At 47.5% G+C, this 19,962-nt stretch overlaps 1 protein-coding gene across 50 annotated transcripts in view; it reads right to left on the reverse strand.

Annotated features, from left to right (window-relative positions):
* The window catches only part of MAP4 (microtubule associated protein 4), a 1,793,677-nt gene that overhangs the window by 404,050 nt on the left and 1,369,665 nt on the right, over nucleotides 1–19,962 (reverse strand). For all 50 annotated transcript variants that reach the window (XM_085628688.1, XM_085628664.1, XM_085628660.1 and 47 more), the window contains one exon: nucleotides 6,864–6,961. In XM_085628688.1, the coding sequence (XP_085484814.1) occupies nucleotides 6,864–6,961 (98 nt within the window). The remainder of the gene's footprint in view (nucleotides 1–6,863; nucleotides 6,962–19,962) is intronic.

Consider the following 19,962-nt stretch of genomic DNA (forward strand, 5'->3'; position numbering starts at 1 on the left):
ATGACCACCGTTGCCCCTCCCAATTCCTGGGACATAATTCCCGTATGACAGCTTCCACAAACATAGTACACAACTGTGGGATCAGCCTGGAGGCTTGTCACTTGATAAATTGTGAGGGAATCCATTTGGGCCCAGTGCTTTGCCTGCAGACAAGTCTCCATTAACCCAGCCATCTCAATCCGTAAGAGGTAAATCAAATGCATCCCCCCCTCCTCAAATGACTGCTCCAGGAGGGTAAGGTCCCTTATAATCAGTTTGTTGGATGCAAGTAGTGGGACATCTCTCTTGACCTAAAGTTTGGTGTAGTATTTTGGGAACACATTTGCAATTTGCTGCTTTGTGCAAACATCCCTAAGTCCGGATCCCTCACCGAGGCCACAAATAAGGACTCGGACTCCCTATTCGTTAACCAATTAATCATTTTGCAAGATTTGCCTCCAGCCATGAAGATTTTGTATTGTGAAACCAGCATAGCTGCTTTAGCGCTTTCTCACATTTTAGTATGCAGTGATTATCTGGAGGCCTCCAGGCATCCGCTGGAGATCTTGCAAGCAGACTGGACAATGATCCCTTCAAGTGCAGCTATCTTATGATCTAGTGCCAGGCATTCAGACACTTTTACTTCCTTTTGTTGAGTCGCAAAATAAATTATGTCCTTTCTAATGACTACCGTCATAGCCTCCCATAGGGAAGGTTTTGACATGACTGAGCTCTTATTGCAAGTAAACAAATGGTCCAGTTCTTCTTGGAGACACTTGTCCAATTTTTCGTCCAAAAGGTGCCAGGAGTTAACCTTCCATTGTAACGAGTTCCCCCAACGTCTTATAAATAGTTCAATTGAGGAGGGGTCAAATAAGTATCTTGGGATTATCTGAATCAAAGATGTCCTGCCACCCTCCCACTCTTCTAAAAGTGAAACATTTGTTGTCCATTAACAAAAACAGAAATTACCAACCTAACATAACGTACATCATTTAATAAATAAAACACATGTTAAAAAGAGATATAGCTCGGGGTAGTGGGCAATCATCCAAAGACAAAGAAGGTGAAAAGTCCCACTAAAGTGCTGGCTGTTAAAAGAATATCATACAATTATCACCTGCATAACTAGGAGAGAAAAAGTCAGGGTGCGGCCATTAGGAATTGTCCGTGGCATCACCTAGCAAGCACTTAACCAAGCAGGGACATGACAACTTTTGGCTAGTTTATCTTCAAATTGGTGTCAGTTTTCGGTTTCTCTGGTTCTGCCCTGGAAGCCACTCCCAATGACATGGGCCATCTCTTTCCTCCCTTGAGCTCGTGGGGGGAGGATCTTTCCAGAATGAAGTCTGGTTGTTCTTCCACCCAGCTCCAAGCGCTCTCAGGAGTATCAAAGACCAGAACCCTGTCCTAGTGAATGACCTCGAGCAAAGGAAGAGCAACATATATTGAATTGGCATGGCACATAGTTTTTGCTTCATCTCCAGAAAAGACCAGCACTGTTGTGGGACCTTTAGTGTATAGGCCACAAGAGAGTTTTGTCTTGCCCTTGGGCCACTCGAAGGCTCCCATCTATGTCTGTAAACTTGAAAAGCCACACAATCAATGGTTGAGGCAGGGTGAGGTAGTTTAACAGAGGAGCATTTCACATTAGACATCCATGTGGAGTAACGGAGGTTTTGTTTTGCTTTCTGGAGGATGATCTGAATATCCAACAGCAGCTTGATTTTTCCTTCCAGTGTTGCAGTGCACCTCGCTCTGTTTTCCAGTTTTTTAAACGTTTTCATTCTCTTTTTGTCCATTAAAGCCTTGGAACTCGTTGTAGAACTGCTTCACTTCACTTTTGCTGTTTGTTAAGAGAGCTCTTGAAGAGACGGCTGTCAAGTGCTGATAGGCGAGTTTTTTCCATTGTCAGTGGCTTTGTTGTACACTCTTCCTGTGGTAGTTGATCTGAAAGGAGAGGTAGTGATGTGGATCCATACTATGGGGAAGTTTCCAGTTACTGGGACAGGTTACCACACTGCAATTAGCACCTGGATACCCTCGCAGGTGATTAGCAGCGCTCTACAAATCCGAGTTAATTGATTGATTCTTGGAGTCTGAGTGTTCAGTGTGAGAAGTTAGCCGGATGTATGATGTCACTAGTTCTAGTGTACACCTTATATCAGTCCAAACAACCCTTATGGTGATTGGTTGTAAAGTCAACCTTATAGACCAGCTATCCTAGTGGTAGCATGGACAAGAGCAGTCTTAGGCTAAACTCTGAATGGCATGTGAAGCCAGCTGTGATACCATATATAATCCCTTGAATACCAAATGAAAGGACACCACAACAGATATATATATATAAAATAAAGTGTATTTATTCTAGTCAAACCCTCAGCACTCTTTGAGATTAGAGGTAAGTACAACACAGTCTTATTTAAGCATACATTAAGTCACACAGGTAAGTAACACAGTTAGGCCCTAGGGGCCACGCAAACCATATACTAAGTAAGTGGTATAAGGACCACTGTCACGGAAATAGGATAGGCCTAGGCCTAGGGAATCGCTGGGGCTACACTACACTAGCAACATTTAGGAAGTGGGAGGCCCACGGGATTCAGGTGCAGAGTGGAAACACTCACGCGTAATGCGTAAAAGTCGATAGAAATAGTAGTTGTTCGCAATTAACAGTTTAAGGACACTTCTGAAGCAGCTAGAGAGTCGAGACTCGGAAACTAGACCCTAGGATAGTCACTACCCTTGTGAGCACCGAAGTACCCAAGTTACCTAGCCCACGGGCTGCGGGTGCATAGGTGTGAACTTGCGTCGGGTTTCGTCGTGGACTTCTAGGGATGCCTGAAGGAAAGTTGCTAACAGGCAGTCAGTGAAGAGTGTCCGGTGGATCCCAAGGCTGGGATCAAGAAGAGAGGAGACCTGCAAGCAGAAGGGACAGAGTCAAGGTCACTAGCCAGTGACCACGTGGAACCAGGAAGGAACCAGGCGATGTCGTGAAGATTGCAGGTGAAGGTGAAGCTTGTCGCTGCAGCCACGAGGACCAGGGAACGTCGAGGACGACCAGGACCAGGAGGCGAGCTGACCCACGAAGGCTCTTGCTGTCGGCGGCGTCGAAGTTGGACTAGGACTCACCAAGCCTTGGCAAGCGGAACCCACGAAGAACGGAGGACTTGCTTCTGATGCAGACCAGGAAGGTCTGGGGTGCTTCTCTTTTGCAAGGAAGCGGGAGCCAGTCTGGAGGAGCCAAACCAGCAGTGAAGATTTCTGGATGCGTCGTCACAAAGGTCACTAGCCAACGGCAAGCAACCGGACATACGCGGCAAGCAGGGAAATGCAGAAGGGCCCCACACAGGACTCGTGGAGTGTGGGGGGCTGATCTTCGGTGCAGATGGTGCTTGGGGTTGGGGCTTCTCAATCCCCGGTGCACAACTTCGAGGGTGCCTCAGAAGCTGCGCTGGAAGATACTAGCCACTTTTCCCAGGTAGCCGGTCCCACGTCTCTCGTCGCCTCCACGGATCTCAGCTCGGCTGTGGATGTGGATCAGGGTCGGAGAAGTCTGGAAGTCAAGGCTCTGGTCGGGCTCTGCAGTCGGTCCCTCGTAGAACTTCAGCAAAGCAAAGGGTAGTCTCTTGATGGTGCCTGTTTGCACAGGGTAGCCACTCCTTGGCCACAAGGGAGATTCTTCAGTCTTCTTCTTTCGTCGAATGTCGAAGGTCCAGAGTTTCTGTTCAAGTTGCAGGTTCAGGATAATCTAATCTCCTGGGGCCCAGCTACCACTCTTATACTAATCTGGGGGGCTGGGTTACCTGCTAGGTCACGCCTTATGGGTGGGACCTGGGAGGGGGGTGGTTACACCCCCTTCCCTTTGTCCAGTTTCATGCCAGGACTGGGGCTGGAGTGCCCCAGCACCGGTTTGAACTGGACTATGCATGGGACACCTTGTGTGCCCCAGGCATGTCTCATTCCTTTCAGCCCTCCCTGCCCCAATACACTAAAGTCTGTCTGGGGAGGTGCTAGCACCTCCCCAAGCAGGAAACCTATTGTCCAAGCCTCCCTTGCCGGGATCACTCCCAGCAGCAGGAGGTCAGACTTGTGTCTGTGGCAGCAGCATCCATTTTGTGATGCTGAGGCTTTGGTTAGAGTTAAACAGCAAAGTAGGATTTTAACATGTCTCTCCCTCTAGAAGGGAGGAATAATATCCTCATCACCAGAAATGGTATGGGGGTATTATTCCAAAGTGTTAGACACCTTACACGACATGTTTTGATAAAGCCAAACCATAGTTACCATAACCGTTTAAGATTATAAGGCACTTTAAGAGTATATGGTAGGCTATATCATAGAACAGCTATAAGGACATGGTTCCGAAAGCTGCAGACAGGCTCAGCTCATGCTAGAGCACCATCTCACATGTTACCAAGCACTCTGCCTCCAGGATTGTTAAGGCCTGCCATAGGAGTGGCTGATAGGTACACATGTGTCTATTTTAGGGGTAGATATAGGTATACTATATCTAAGCAAGGGGTGATTACACGACCTTGCCCCAGCTGAGTGATCAGCCAGTTGTGTCTGATTGGAAGGCCAGACCAGGGGTGGCATAATACATGCTGCCACCCCTGGGAGGCCTAGGGTACACCTATGCCCTGGGTACCTAGGGTACACTGTACAGGGTCCAATAAGGTGATCCTTACCAATTGGTTATGTACCTAGGGTACATGGAGTCCATTTTAAAGAGAGAGCAGACAGCCTGAGACCCTGAATGGCAGGATCTCAGGCCAACTAAGTCGAAAAACCAGCTAGACACTAGGCAAAAAGTTGGGGGTAACCATAGTCAGATATCCACCTTCCTACATTCAGCTACATTCGTTGTTACAGGAACAAGTTGGGAGAAATGGCGGTCCTCTAGTTATGCTGCGATGGATTTCATTTAGGCAAGGTCAGGTTGGTTGAACCAGATGTTGAGGTCACCCACAAAACAGCAATTGCTGTGAATTATTGAGAAAGTGTAGATAAGGGGAATCAGTGAATAAGAATGATTTGTATTTGTTCAATGTCTGTGGTCTTTAAGATGCCTTCAAATAGAAATGCAATGGGATGAGGTAAAAGTTGAAGGCAAGACTTCATGCTCCAGCAGGAGCGACAGATGTGGTAGGCAATGTGGGAAGAGTATTATGAGGTGGTACAATTAAAGAGGTGATATGAAGAATAGGAAATCAAGGGTACGCATGTGGTAAGATATAAGGGAGAGGAAAGACACAGTAAGGATGACTGAGAAAACGGCAGTCACAAGGGATTAAAGAGGAAGGTAGTTGCCCGAGGGAGTGTGGTAAGTAAATTTAGGGTGGCCAGATTAAGTGAGGTGCACAGGGATTAGGAGGGCTAGAGTGGAGGATGGGGGTTAGAAGAAGGAAAATGTGAAAGAAATGTATAAATGGCCTTCCCTTAAGATTAGTGAACACAATCTGGCAAAAACATGGCTTTAAGCACAACACAGCCAGCACAAAGATCATATGAGTCAACTACAGTAACTCGCTTCTAGCATCAAATCACTAGCAGGCTCTCTTCAGATCTCAAGTGAGTCTACACCACTACATTATTTCACTAACCAGAGGATGTTTTCATAATACCTTGCAATCAAAAGCAACATTAACCACCTTTTCATGACCTGCATAATATAAGAATCGAGGAGACCGCAACAACATTTGTAATCTGCTAAGGTCAAAAACATTGAATGCATCTCAAAAGGAGCCCAGATCTATGCAATTCTTTATAGAGAAGACTAGCCACCAAAACCTTTGCACTCCTAAAATGGAAGAATCAAAAGTATTGATGCCATTCAGGACATACATTTAGGAGGCTTCTGAGAACACAGTGGGGCATTGGCTTGGGGAGAGATTTAGACAACATCTTTTCACATGCTCCTTGAAATCTACAAAGGATGGAAAGGAAGCAGTTTCAATAACATCTCAGAAAAGGATAAAAAAAAAAAAAAAAGTGTGATTGTTTTCTAGTAACTAAAGAGGATTTCAGGACCGCAAACTTGTATGTTGAAATGCCCTAATGTGGGATATTTACATATAGGAACACAACCTTGTTGTGTTGGTGCACTAGGACGTACAAGATATCCTCACCACAAGGGCATGTGAGAGTGAGGCAGATGTATAAGTTTCGCCAGCATGTGGAACGCTCTTAATTAACAGTCCTCCCACCTATTCTTCTAACCAGAAGGTATAGTTTGCTCATGAGTTAGGCCGAAAGGTGGCTTAGTCTCCTGTGTACTTTTACCTGCAAAGAAAAGCCAGTTTCATAATGTGAAACTGAATTTGACATGCTACATAATTTATATGCAGGTAGAATTTCTTTTACAATTACTTACAAAATGCAGAGCAAATTCTTAATTTGAGTGTTTCTCGAATAGAACACCACAACGAAAACAGACAGGACAATGCAATATGTTCACAGAATGTATAGTGTTCTAAATTACAAATCTGTGAATTCAATAAATTAATTTTTGGGGGAGCTACATGGACCACTGGTACTATGGACTACCATAATATCTCAATTTAGTGGACATTGTCAGTTCTCTAATTATAGGATTTTAATGCAGCCAAATGTATTTCTTACAATCTGTATTAGCAACAATTCAAACGTGTTCTCCTAATAGAAAGCATAAAAACCATTGAACGCTTCAGTCAAAAGTCTATAAGAAGTGCCTTGGTCTGTTTGAGGGGCACTTCCATAATATACTATGCTTTGGGGGCTACTCAACTCAGAAAACAGAATTCTCTCACATGAAAGAAATAAGCAATGATGAAAATCTAACAAAAAGCAAATCAGCAAAGCAGCACAGATAGTAAATCCCCCTCAAAGCAAGCGTCACATACCTTCGCTTTCTTCTCTGGACTTGGTGGGAGCTCTTTGCTGGGCGGTGCAGTGATACTTCCTGAAATGGCCTCAGCTGCGGATGATGATTCCAAATTTACTGTATATAAGAAATGGGAACTATTAGTTTTAGTAATCGTGAGAAAATATTCTTGGAATCAACATGCAAGAAGAGAGCGGCGAAATGATTTGCGGGTTGAGCAATAAATACTTTTTGCAAAATCGGTCAGGGGTGTGTCAAAGGATATTGTCCTTTTTGTTCCACTTGGTACATGGGTGGCCATTGTACTACGTATGTATATGTGTTTTATATTTAAGACTAGCATGGCTAGACAGTTAAATAGCTATGCTGTGTGGGGGATGGCCTGGTTTAACATACCTTTACACAAGTGGTTCCAAGACAAATGTTTATGTGCTGTGAGACTAGTGCCGAGTTGGCATGTTTTTATAAGCTATAAGGCTTTATTGGTGTGTTGAGCACATGAGTGTCAGTCTCTGTCTCGAGTGATCAGTTTGAGTAACAAGAAATAAAACTGGAAGGAATATTCTAGAGAGTATTTATGGATGGATTGGACTTTGCAGCTTGCTTTGCTATGCTAAGGACACATGGTTATCCACAGTTTAGCTTAGGCTGGCCATTAGGTTCGGCAGTATCATAATCAGATTATATGAAAGGTATAATGTTTAGTGCTAGGGGAAGGGGATTTGTAAGTTAACTTGAACGAATGGTTGAAAAGATGGACTGGGACAAAAATAGGATTCACTATTGAAGAACACGTTATTTACCTTCAGTAACGCCTTTTATGGTAGAGACTATGTGGCCACAGATTCCTTACCTTAGAATTTCCCCAGGTGTCAGACTGGATCCGGAAATCTTTTCGTGAGCAGTACCACTGCGCACAGTTAGGTGGCGTCATACCGCTCCATGTGGCGCCGTCGGCCCTGGAAATTATGTGCGCAGTGCCAATATAGGGCCACCCCAGCGCGCTCAGTTTCTTTTTCTGACTTTCCAACACCAGGGTCGCGCAGTCATGAAGAACACTGACTACTGGTGTGGAAAACTAGGACCCTGAAAGGGGAACCCCAGTCCTTAGAAATCCGTTTGCAGAGAGGGGAGGATGGGGGGGGTCTCTACCAGATAAGACGTTACTGAAGGTAACTAACGGGTTCCTCTGATGACTTGTAGCCCTAGACTCCTTACTTTAGAACAAATACCCAAGCAATACCTCTACAGAGATGGATATGCAAACCAATTGTACACCAAAAAAGACTTGCAGGTCCGAACTGGCAAAATACATGCCCCAATGGACCCGACTCTCCAGACAGCAATGACTTATGAACATGTGCAGAGAGGTTCAGGTCGCTGCCGGGCAGATATCCAGGACCGGGACTCCGCAAGCTAACCCAGTGGTCGCAACCTTGGCTCTAGTTGGATGAGCATGTAATCCCTCCGGGGGTTGCTTCTTGGCAAATGCTTAGCAGATTTGAATGCAGAGCACAATCCATTGGGAGATGGTCCGTTTCTGCACAGCCTTTCCCTTTTTCACTCTAACATTCCCCACGAATGGTTGGCCATCCATCCAAAACTCTTTTGTGCAGTCAAGGTAGAACAATGCTCTTTTTGGATCTAGATGGTGAAGTTGGTCTTTCCTTGGAGTGACGTGGAGGGACGTAAAAAGTAGGCAGCATGGGGGACTGGCCCACATGAAAGGGAGTGACAACTTTTGGCAGAAAGGAAGCTCTAGTGAGAAGAACCACCTTGTCTTGGTAGATGTTTAGGTACAGAGGCTTGGATGACAAAGCCTGAAGCTCATTGACTCTCTGGATTGATGCTATGGCCACTAAGAATGGCTGCCTTGATGGTAAGGAGCCTGAGAGGACTATTGTGCAATGGCTCAAAGGGAGCGCACATCAGAATAGCTGAGCCAGATTAAGGTCCCACTAAGGCATGATGAAGGGCAAAGGTGAAAACGTGTTGCAAACCTTTCAAGAACCTATATACTAACAGGGGATTTGAAGAGGGATGACTGATCAGGCAAACGCAGAAAGCCTGATGTGGGCGAAAGGTCGCCCTTTAGAGTGCCCAGTGGAGAGTCCTGCTGGGCAACAGAAAAGACAAAGAGAAGGACCTGAGAGAGGGGGGCAGAAAAAGTGTCAACCTGTTTCTCTGCACATCATGCCACAAACTTGCCCTAACGGCAGGCGTATACAGTCTTAGTGGAGGGACGCCTTGCTCCCAAGAAAACAGTGCAGACGTTGGGCAGAAGGTTGAACACTGTCAACTGTCGCTGCTCAATCTCCACGTATGACGGAGCATTGAGAGGTTTGGGTGGAGAACCCTCCCCTGATGCTGTGACAGAAGATCCTACCGAAGAGGCAGCCTGATGGGAGGAATGATGGCCATGCTCAACAGCCCAGAATACTAAGCTCTGAGCCCAGACTGGAGTCACAAGGATGCGTTGCCTGGTCATTCCCAATCTTCTTGAGAACTCTGGGCAGAAGTGGTATGGGCAAAAAGGCATACAGGAGGCCTGAACTCAACTTAAGAAGAACAAGCATTGGAAATGCAATAGGTCTCGCCTTTGTTAAAGTAATTTGTTTTGTAAATGGTATCGTTTTTTTAGTTTTGTATTTATTAGTGTATGTTTTTGATGTATATATATGCATATATGTGTGTATATATATTTTTCTAAGCATATATATGTATGCATTTATATTTGGAAATATATATGCATAGATCTATGTATATATATATGCATATATGTATGCATAATATATACACATATATATACATACATATGTATGTACACATCTGCATATATGTATGCAAATATATATTTATTAGCATATATATGTGTAAATATTTATGTATGCATACATATGTATTAATATACATTTGTAAGTATATATGCATGTATATATATTTGCATATATATGCGGATATATGTATATATATTTGCATAGATATGCGGATATATATAAATATATATGTATAGTTATATCTACACATTCACTTTCTTTTAGCGACTGCTAGTTTCAATTTGCTCTTATATGAAATAGTGGAAATCCCCGTCTTTTTTTTTTTAAACATATACAAAATGAATTATTCCACTGCAAAACATTTAATAAATAGTCAGCAGGAGTTTCCCCCTTGGTTCCTGTTAAGCGCCACAGACGGTGTCAACATCGTTTCTATCCTTAATTAAAAGGACTAATCTATCCTGGCCAGTAGCTTCTGTTTGCACAATTTCTCAGTATCTCCCGATCTCCAAGCTGCACAACAATCTTAAAAGCCTTAATGCGAATTAAAAAAGAAATCTGTGCAAACGCAAATCAAACAACATAGCTTTCCCGGAAACAACCCAAACTGTAGTTTTGTTTCTCTCTTGACAAACGCTGTACTGCAGTTGCGTCATCTCAATGAAGTCATAAAAAGAGGCTTGAGAAAACTATTCATACCAAACACTGGAGAACTAGAAATCTTTGCAGCACGGCGGCGCTCTGATATAAAAGCCTAGGACGCGCAAGAGGTGATGGGTTGGATGGAAGGGACCCAACTACTAATCCGAGTTTGAGAGTGGAGATGAGAGGGACCAGTGATTAAAGGTGGGCGAGCTGACCTTTGACCCCAGAAGAGGCTCCGTCCGTGGTGGCGGGTACACGCCCAGTTGCCCACAATCGTCATTAGTTTACACACAGCAGTTCCCTAATTTCACTCCTCCGTAGTTTAGTTAGGTGTCAATCAAGGCCTCTGAGTGGTTTGGGGTGCCCCTGCATCCTTAACCCCTTCGCCGCGGCGGGAATTCCGCCGCGGCGCGGGGGGGTGCGGGGGGGCAGCGCGGCGGCGCTGTGCTCATGACGGAGCCGCTCCGTCATGAGCCACGGTTGAGCTGTGCTCATGACGGAACGGTTCCGTCATGACTCCGCCCATTTGCGTTGTCCCCCCGCACAGGCGGGGAAACAGCGCCGCGTAGGCGGAGCGGCCGCCAACGGCCGTGACATGACGGAACCGTTCCGTCATGAGCACACGGCAACCGTGGCTCATGACGGAGCGGCTCCGTCATGAGCGGGGAAGGGGTTAAAAGGGGTCCCATCTGTTTGCACAGTGGGCATGGAGCATATACGTCGCGTCGGCCTGAACCCCCTCCAGTCTCCAAACAACTTACAGGGCCTGTGTGGGCTTGTGTTTGAAAACAGTTTTGATATTATCGAAGGGCCCATCAGAGGGCAGCTGTGACCAGAAAGTGAGGAAGAAAATCCTAGAAAAGGGGCCGAGAAATACTGACGCCAAGGGAACAAACAGCAGCGCATTATGGAGCAGGTATAGCGAAACAGAAGTACACACCCGACTTCACAGGAGAGGAGAAGGCGGGAGCCACACGAACAGCACACATTTCAAAGAAGACCGCAGAGCAACGGCACACAAGGGAAACGGCGATGACAATTAATATTCATTAATTAATTATGAAAATAAATGAAAGGTCAATGATTAAATAAGAATTTGAAAAAGTAGGACGTAAAGGAAGATTGTTTTTCGTGTGAGGTAAAGTTACAAGCGGTTTGGTAAGCCTACACACGCAATCTTAAAAACAAAAACGCCACAAGCCCCACGCGCCGATAATAGATTAAGGTAAACATGAACAATAGAAGGAAATGCATCCTACACGCAAGACGCATGCAATAGTAAAAAAAAAAAAAAAAAAGCTGAAAGTTAATTCAAAACCCACTGTCTCCCGCCACAGGTAAAACATCCATTCCAGGTGGGCGTGGCCTAAAGTGGACAGGATGGCAACCAGGAGGGGCTAAGGACACTGGTGCAATCCACAAACTATGTTTAACAAACACGGACAACAAACGACGCTCACCAACGAAAATTACAGGCGGCGCAGAGACACGAGGTCTAAAACCGTATTGATTCAGTTTTTTACATAACCCATCTACTAAAGATTGGTTCGACCTTTCTATGGTAAAAGCATGCATCTAAAACATAGCCTTTTAACATGTATGTGCTAATGTGCACCTATTCACAGTGATGAAAATTCGTATAAAAAAGGAATTAACACGACAGTAGAATGCAGTATGGTTCGATACACTTCCAAAAAGGACACAGTATGGCCACAATCAAAACAAGCATTTGTAATGCAATAAGTCTCGCATTTACGTAGTTTGACCTATTGGCATTGTAAATAACAATGCCTTTTATTTATGTTTTGGTTTTTAAAACATAAATAAAAGGCATTGTCATTTACAATGCCAGTAGCTTAAACTCGCGTAAATGCGAGACCTATTGCATTGCAAATGCTTGTTAGTTATTGGATTACCTAAAAGGAGTCGGTTTTATTTTGGTGCCAGGACCTATTTTCTGTCCCAGTCCGACCCTGGTTCATTGCAGTGGGAAATTATCTTTCAGAAGGTACGGCAAAGTACCACATGAATATATATCTTTATCTATCAAATTATTGCAGACTCCCCGGAAGCTTTATTACATTGGATACAAGGATGCCAAAAGGATGGTTCATTGGCTACTGCAACATGACAGAGGACTCAACATAATAGATGCTTTAAAGAAGTCCGCTTCTGGTCAAACACGAACTGTTTCAGACCAAGGATTTTATAGAACTCCACCATGTATAAATACAGATTATAGGTTTGCCACAGGTTTCAAAGACATGCCCCCAATAGAATTCTTTTTCGTCACAGGATAGTTTCTCGTTGAAAACGTTCTTTAATACACTGTCTTCCAAGGCCTGTGCTGCTTCCATTATTTAACAAGCATTGGCATAGCCAATAGGTCTCGCCTTTGGGACCTTATAAGTGTTTAGCCATGCAACAGTTGCATAACTAAATACTTATAAGGTCCCAAAAGCGAGACCTATTGGCTATGCCAAGCGGCTGCAAAAGTGATCGCGATCAAACATCAAAGCGGCTGTGAAAGTGAAAGTAATCGCGGTCAAACGCATCACGTGTGCCCGCGCACATGCACTGTAGCTCTAGGCTGGCCTGGTGGCACTTTTTGGAGCCCTCTCAATAAGTCTCGCCAGACCAGCGCATGCGCTGGGTCAGGCGAGACCTAAAAAGCAATGTAAGTTAGGTGTTTTACAAGTACCAAATTCCCTCCATTACTTTCAGAATGAGCGTTTTACACTCTAAAATGGTCCTTCTAGATTTATAAGTAAAGCTTTCCTTTTGCGAATTTCTACTGGTATAATTTAAAACATAATGGTCATTTACATTACGTACTAAGGCACCATTCAGGTACCATGTCTGAATACATTTGTGATGCATTCCACAGGGACAGTCCTTTTGTTGGCTCTGGTAGAGAGGTTTTTGCTCAAGAAACTACTGAGCTAAGTAAAGCTATCTATATGCTCAACGCACCTTTAGGATCATTAACGTCTTGGTGGCATGGCCTAAAACTGTACTACATGGCATCCCTCCTCCAGTACGCTGCGCTTTGGTGTGCAGAGGTCCCTAATGTGGAGATGGAACTCCTGGCGGATTGGGTACGAGAAGATGATCTACCTTAGTGCCTCATGACAGGAGCTCAAATGCCATCTCACTGCCTGTTTGTGGTGAGACAGGTAGAAAGGGCCTGAGAAAGGGTGTTCACATTAGTAATGCATAAAGCGCCTTATGCGCGAGCCCTGCCATTGTGATGGTTGCGTGGCTATTGCCAGATCCAACAGGTCATGGACCTGGCGACCTATACTGCAATGAAACCTTCCTCACATTTGGGGAGGAGCAGGAGTGTTTTGACCTCCCGGATGGCCAGTATCTGCAGTACACAAAGATTTCACGCACCATACGGGAGATATGGAACATTTCCAGAGGAACCAGCAGAATCACACACGTTGACAGCATAGGGGCGTAATATCAATTCTGTACCAGGCTCTCAAGGATGATCGGCAAGTAGATGTTGCGCAGGTCAGGGATAGATCGTCAATGGATGTGCCAACGCCGCTCGCGGATAGTGAGTGGAAGAGAGCATTTGAGCAAGTACGAGATGTAGCCAACAATGCCTGTTTCAAGCTCATACAATTCAACTATCTGCACCGCACAAACATGACACCCCAACGACTGGCATGAATCATTACAGTGTGCTCTGAAGAGTGCCCTCGTTGCGGTGTGGAACTGGCTACCTTATTACACATGACGTGGTATTGTCCTCAGCTTCAGCAATATTGGAGGGGGGATAATGGAGTGGCTCAGAGAAGCGACAGGTCTCACAGTTGAGAGCACCATTAAACACTGCCTGTTGGGCGTACTCCCAACCCCAAAGATGACTAATAAAATGCAACACAGGGCTGGTACTTGCTAGAAGGCGTGTTGCGATACACTGGATGCAGGCCGCCCCGCTTACGGTATAAAGGTGGATGGCAAATATTAGGGAATGGGGGTGGCTGAGGAGAGACTGCGGATAGATCGAACTGACGAGAAAGCCGAGCATAACTTGGAAACATGGGGGCTACTACTAACTGAACTACAACCCCAGAACCAAGTAGAAGGGGAAATGGGCTCCTACTCACACTCTGGCTCCCAGACTGCGAGGACCCGAGATGAAAATGCTACCTCAATCTACCCAACAACATATTAATAGCGTAGGGGGTAACAACCTAGGTGAGCTACAGGACATGTGAGACTTTTATCCACAGAGGGTGCCTCTGACATATCAGCCCCCATTAGTGAGTCATAACAAAGGGGGGCCTAGCACACCATCAGTCACCCAACAGGATATATATTTCATTTATGAGATGACACATTGCCCTGAAACGAACTGCTGTGCCACCAATCCATACAGCACTAACTGATATACTACAGCTTGTCAAATTAATTGCTGCCTAGTCCTACTATGCCCTTATGTTTTAGTGAAGTTTGATGTTTTATATGCTAATGGCAAAATGTAAATATAGTTCAGTTGTAAACAGGAAAAATAGGGATATGCAACCCCGTATTGACGTGCCTTGTTACTAGCTTCATAGCACACAGTGAGGAATTGTATGTACGCAAATGTATGTTGTAATGTTCAATGGACTAAGTCTCCTCTGCTCAAGCTGTTAATGTAATGCTATGGTAATCCCACAATAAATTTTTTTGTTTTAACTCACTGAATGACCTGTCTCATGACAGCTGCTTTGTCAAAGACGCCAATGCCTTTGATGAGGAGGTTGGACCTCCGCACTAAACAATGGTGTGGGACGTGCCTCAGGGGTTGCAGCGGAGGTGCGTGTGTATTTGGGCATCAATGAGTGTTCACAGCTTTAATATCTCTATTTGACTTTGAGAACCTCATGAAGCACCCACGAAAGTCATTGTACGTCAATATACTCCTATTTCATCTGAATAACTTGTTGCTTCTCAACTTGCCAGAGAAGCAAAGTATGCGTCATTACTTCAGCACTTTCTTTCGACTGCTTGTGTTCTTTAGATTTGTGCAATCTGGTGCATATTCGCGGACAATATTCAATGTGCAATGCCTCCATCTTGCCTCAGAATGTAAACATTTTATCCTAGCTCAGCATGATATCCCAATCACAAGTTCGAACACTGCAACATTAACTAAAACCAAACACTTAGACATTTCAGTCAATACTGTGCAGATACAATTGTGCATTATTAAGACCCAGATAGCATAAGAAATGGTATGATTTGACAGCATTCTGAATCTTTCAATTCCTTGAATGGATATTGCAAGACACACAGATTGTTCTTTGTAGAAATAACCTATAAACTCTGAGGATGGGGGTAGGTTAATGTGACGTGAATAATGTAATTTTTGTGGCCCTGTTTATCTTAACTTAAAAAAACACCTATTCACACTGAGGAATTTTTACACTATTATGACTCAAGCACGTACCTTCAAAATAATCTATCTGAAAGTGCCTGAAGAGAGGTACAAACTCCCAACTCTAAACCCATTATCTAGCCTAGGGGAATTTGGGAGATGAAGATTTTAGCCCTTTTACAGGTGGTGTGAGAATAAATCAACATTCAATTCAACCATTTTAGCCAAGCTTGACGGAGGAGACTCAAGACATTCAGTTTGCTCATTCTAGCTCAATCCCTTCTGCAGCTAAATTAAAAACAAAACCAGTTAGACATAGTTCGCAACACAATCAATAGGCTCTTTCATGAGCCTAGACATTTAACACAATCTCTCAGAAACTCCAAGGCAGCTGCAAGTCATGCTCCTGCACTATCTCGCTTCTGGGCTGAAGTGTGAAAAGCATCCAAACTCCATGTAGCAAACGGTTATCTTTCTGTGGCCAGATGATTAGTGGACATTTTTTCCAGTCTCCTATTCAATATTTCATAGAAGTAATTTGATTAGGATGACATATTTGTGCCATGAGTGAGTAAAAGGTAGGGGGGCGTGCCTTGGCGCGCAGACATGATGGCCGCGATCGAGTGAAGCTCCAGCAGATAGGGGCCGTTATCCTGGCACTTCTCCTGGCTGGGCTCCCTTTCAGGCATCCGCCGTTGGCGGGGGTGAAGCCCGAGAGCGCCCCCCCCCCCCCCCCCCCGACGCAGCGGTGCACAGATTGGCAGGAACAGCGATTGGGGGACTCAGTGCCGCTGAGTGACAGCTGCAGCCGGCAGACGCGACAGCATGAATGAGCGGCGGCCGGCCACGTCCGCTACTTTAGCCCGTGGCTTGCCACGAGGGCCCCAGGCCGCGGTGCCTACACCGCCGGAGTCGGGGCGCTGCTGGAGCGCCTGCCCAAGGTGCCTTGGATGGGAGATGACAGCAACGGCTGGCTGGCGATGAGGCGTATGAAAAGGGCTGATCGGACGGGGTGAGCTGCCCCCAGCGCGTTCCGGCCCACGGCGGACTCGGCTGTGGCCTTCCATTGGCGCCGCGAGACAGACGGCCACGCGAGACGGACTCCACCACAGAATCGGGAGGTTCGGCGGAGCCTCAACCCAGGTGCCAGAGGTTCCCCGGGGAGTGTCTGGTCCGTGCATCGATCGGCGGATCCCTCTGAGGGGCACACCGGAGCAGAAGGGGAAGGTGAGGCTGCTGCGGAGATCTGGTTGCAGTCCTCCATATGCCGTTAGAGACTGATAGATCTGGAGTGTGGCGACACGTTGCCATGATGCTGGGGAGTGGGCTCCCCGAGAATTGAGGAGCGACTGTTGAGCACAGTAGCGCTGCACTGGACAAACAGCGGAGGTGGGGACAAGGGTGCCCGGATGGACACTGGCAAGGGGAAAAGTCTGGCCCCTAACACCCATAACAGACATTGACACTTAAGGGAGACGATGTGGCCCCCAGCGCGCAACTAGGTGCACAGAGCATAGGGGACGGCGGCCGCCTAGAGTGAAGGCCTGGCACCGTGGGCGCTTGGAGACTGTTTAGGGTGTACTGGCGCAGAAGACATACTGGCGACACCGTAGTGCTGCCCAGTAGCGGGCGAGAGCGCAGCTGCAACCTCTGAGAGATCTGGTGATAGACGCGAGTCAGCCCCAGTCCTCGAGAGAAGCTAATGCCTGGACGGGGGGGGGGGGGGGGGGATGGGGTGGCAATGGGGGAAGTCTCGAAAGGACCCGGACACAGCAAAGGGGAATAGTGTATGGCCATTGTTGTGGTCCCGTGGAGCCCAAGAACAGCAGAGAACAGAGATCTCCTGGTGTGTGTCGGTGACGTGGCCAGTGAAGATTTTGGCGTTCTCTTCTAACTCCTGGATCCCAGAGCAGGTAGGCAACCGGCAGTGTCGACCACCTGCAGTGGGGGCGGACGGCAACACTTGGGGCTGGTTCAGCTGCCTGACGACACGACCCCCCGGCGGATGCCTACAGCGCAGCAACTGGTCATGGGCCGACTGCGGAACGCATCGCGGGACGGCCAGACGCTGGCTGCGACCTCGGGCCCTGATGCAGAGAACAGTGGGGGGGCCGCTGCTTCACAAACAGAGGTACTGGCAGCAAAGTTGGACACGGTGCTTGCTGCGGTGGAGCGGATTGGCTCCACACTGGAACAAACAAAAGCCTCCCTGGAGTCCCGCATCGATAAGGTTACTGTTGACTTCACACTCCTTCATGCAGACCACTGCAAATTAGTAAGACACGGTGACTCAACAGCGACAGACCCTTCAGGAAGTCCAGCCAGTGGTGAACACCCACACTGCTGCATTACAAGACCTCATAGATCGTGTCCATGTTTTCGAAGACCGGGCTGAGGATGCCGAATGACGTTCCCGGCGCTGCAATATCCGAGTGGTGGGTCTACCGGAGAGCGAGGAGGGACGGCAGCCGGAACAGTATGTCGAGGGTTGGCTGCGCGACTTACTTGGCTCCGAGATCCTTTCTCCGCAGTTTGTGGTGGAGCACGCCCACAGGGTCCCAGCACAGCGGCCCAAACCGGGAGCCCCGGCCTCGCCCTTTCTTGTTTAAGCTCCTCAACTATCGGGACAGGGAGGTGGTGCTACGCGAAACCAGGAAGTTGGGCGTCATCCAGGTGGGTAATGGCAAGGTGCTGTTCTTCCCGGACTACACGGCAGCGGTGCAAAAGCGCCGGAGCAACTACCTGGTGGTGACGCGCCGTCTGCGTGCGCTGGAGATCTCCTATTCCCTGCTATTCCCATCACGTCTCCGAGTGGTCACTAAGGAGGGGACTCGCTTCTTTGATGCGCCGTCGGAGGTCTGGGACTGGCTGGAAGAGACAGGGCGAGGTGCCGGGCAGAGGCCGCCGGACTCGGAATCCGATGCGCGTCGAGGGAGGAGATCCCGGCGGAGGAGGGCCCGCAGAGATGGGGGAACGAGCCTGGGGGTGGCTCCCAGCCCGGAGAGGATGCGCCTGGAACACCAGGGAGCACTGGCGGCGGTAGCGACACTTGGATCTCCTGATGGTCGGGGAGATGTGATCGCTCACGAATGTGGCGGCCCAGGGACAAGTGGCTCGTCCTCCCCGTCCACCGCACTCTGACGACCTGCTGATGCCGTTGGTGACCCCTCAAACTTCAGAACTGATCGCGTGAACCGGAGGTGAAGTAGAGACAGTGTCTACTGCTGGACACGCCCTCCGGGGGCAGCTGATGGGGACTGGTGGTTGCAGCCTAATGACTCTAAAGTATGATATGAGTGGTGCGGTGTGATGGGGGGGTGGGGGGTGTCGCATTGGAGGATATGTTACAGACAGGAGACGGGAGGGACTGTAGGTCGCTCCCCCGAGATGGGTAGACGGCATTTAGGTGCTAATTGCGCTTAGAGGTGCAGGCAGTTTAGGCTGAGTCCCCCCGCTCGCGCTGACCTGAGCCCATGCCACAGGGGACATCTACACCGCGCATGCGTAGGCCCCATGAGGCAGGAGCAATCCACGGCAGTCAACGCTACACAATCGCCCCTATCAGCCATCATTGGGCTTAGTTGTACTTCATAAGCATTGGCTTATAGTTTGGACGAATGCCCACTTGGGAGTTTGCCCTGGCAGTTCTATTGGCCTTGTTAACTAGTTCACGTGCATGGTTTCACGTCAGTTTCTCTTGGTTTTGTTGGTTTTTAATGCAGCGCTCCGGATGGATCTATAGAGATTCTATTCCCCGCGCCGACTGGGTGTTCCCCGGCTCCGCCACACTTGTCGACTGTGATAGTTCCCAATGGCCACCACAAACGTAATCACATGGAACGTCTGAGATATGCACACGCCAGCGCGTAGATACTCAACATTTGCTTACTTGCAGAGACACAAGGCATCCATAGCCCTCCTTCAGGAGACACATTACACTTGGGGAGCTGGGCCGGCTGCGTGCTCGCTGGAGGGGGCAGGTGTTCGGCACCACTTACTCGGCGCGCGCCAGAAGCACACTGGTCTGGATAAGGGTGGGCACGCCATTCACATGCCTAGAGACACTGGTTGACCCGGCTGGGAGGTACACCTTGGTACACGGGCGGCTTGATGGACAGTGGATGGTACTGGGCTCACTGTACGCCCCAAATGTTGAGCAGCTTTCATTCCTTGCTAACTTGTCTGCTGTGCTGGCGCCATATGCGGGTCTCCCTTGGCTATTGGGAGGGGACTTTAACTCGGTCCTTGACGTGCAACTCGATCGTTCCTTCCCACCCCTTCGAGGTACACGTGTAGGCTCGAACGCGCAGGATTTGACC

Source organism: Triturus cristatus, chromosome 10 (assembly GCF_964204655.1).
Source record: "Triturus cristatus chromosome 10, aTriCri1.1, whole genome shotgun sequence".
In the NCBI taxonomy this organism is placed as follows: Eukaryota; Metazoa; Chordata; class Amphibia; order Caudata; family Salamandridae; genus Triturus; species Triturus cristatus.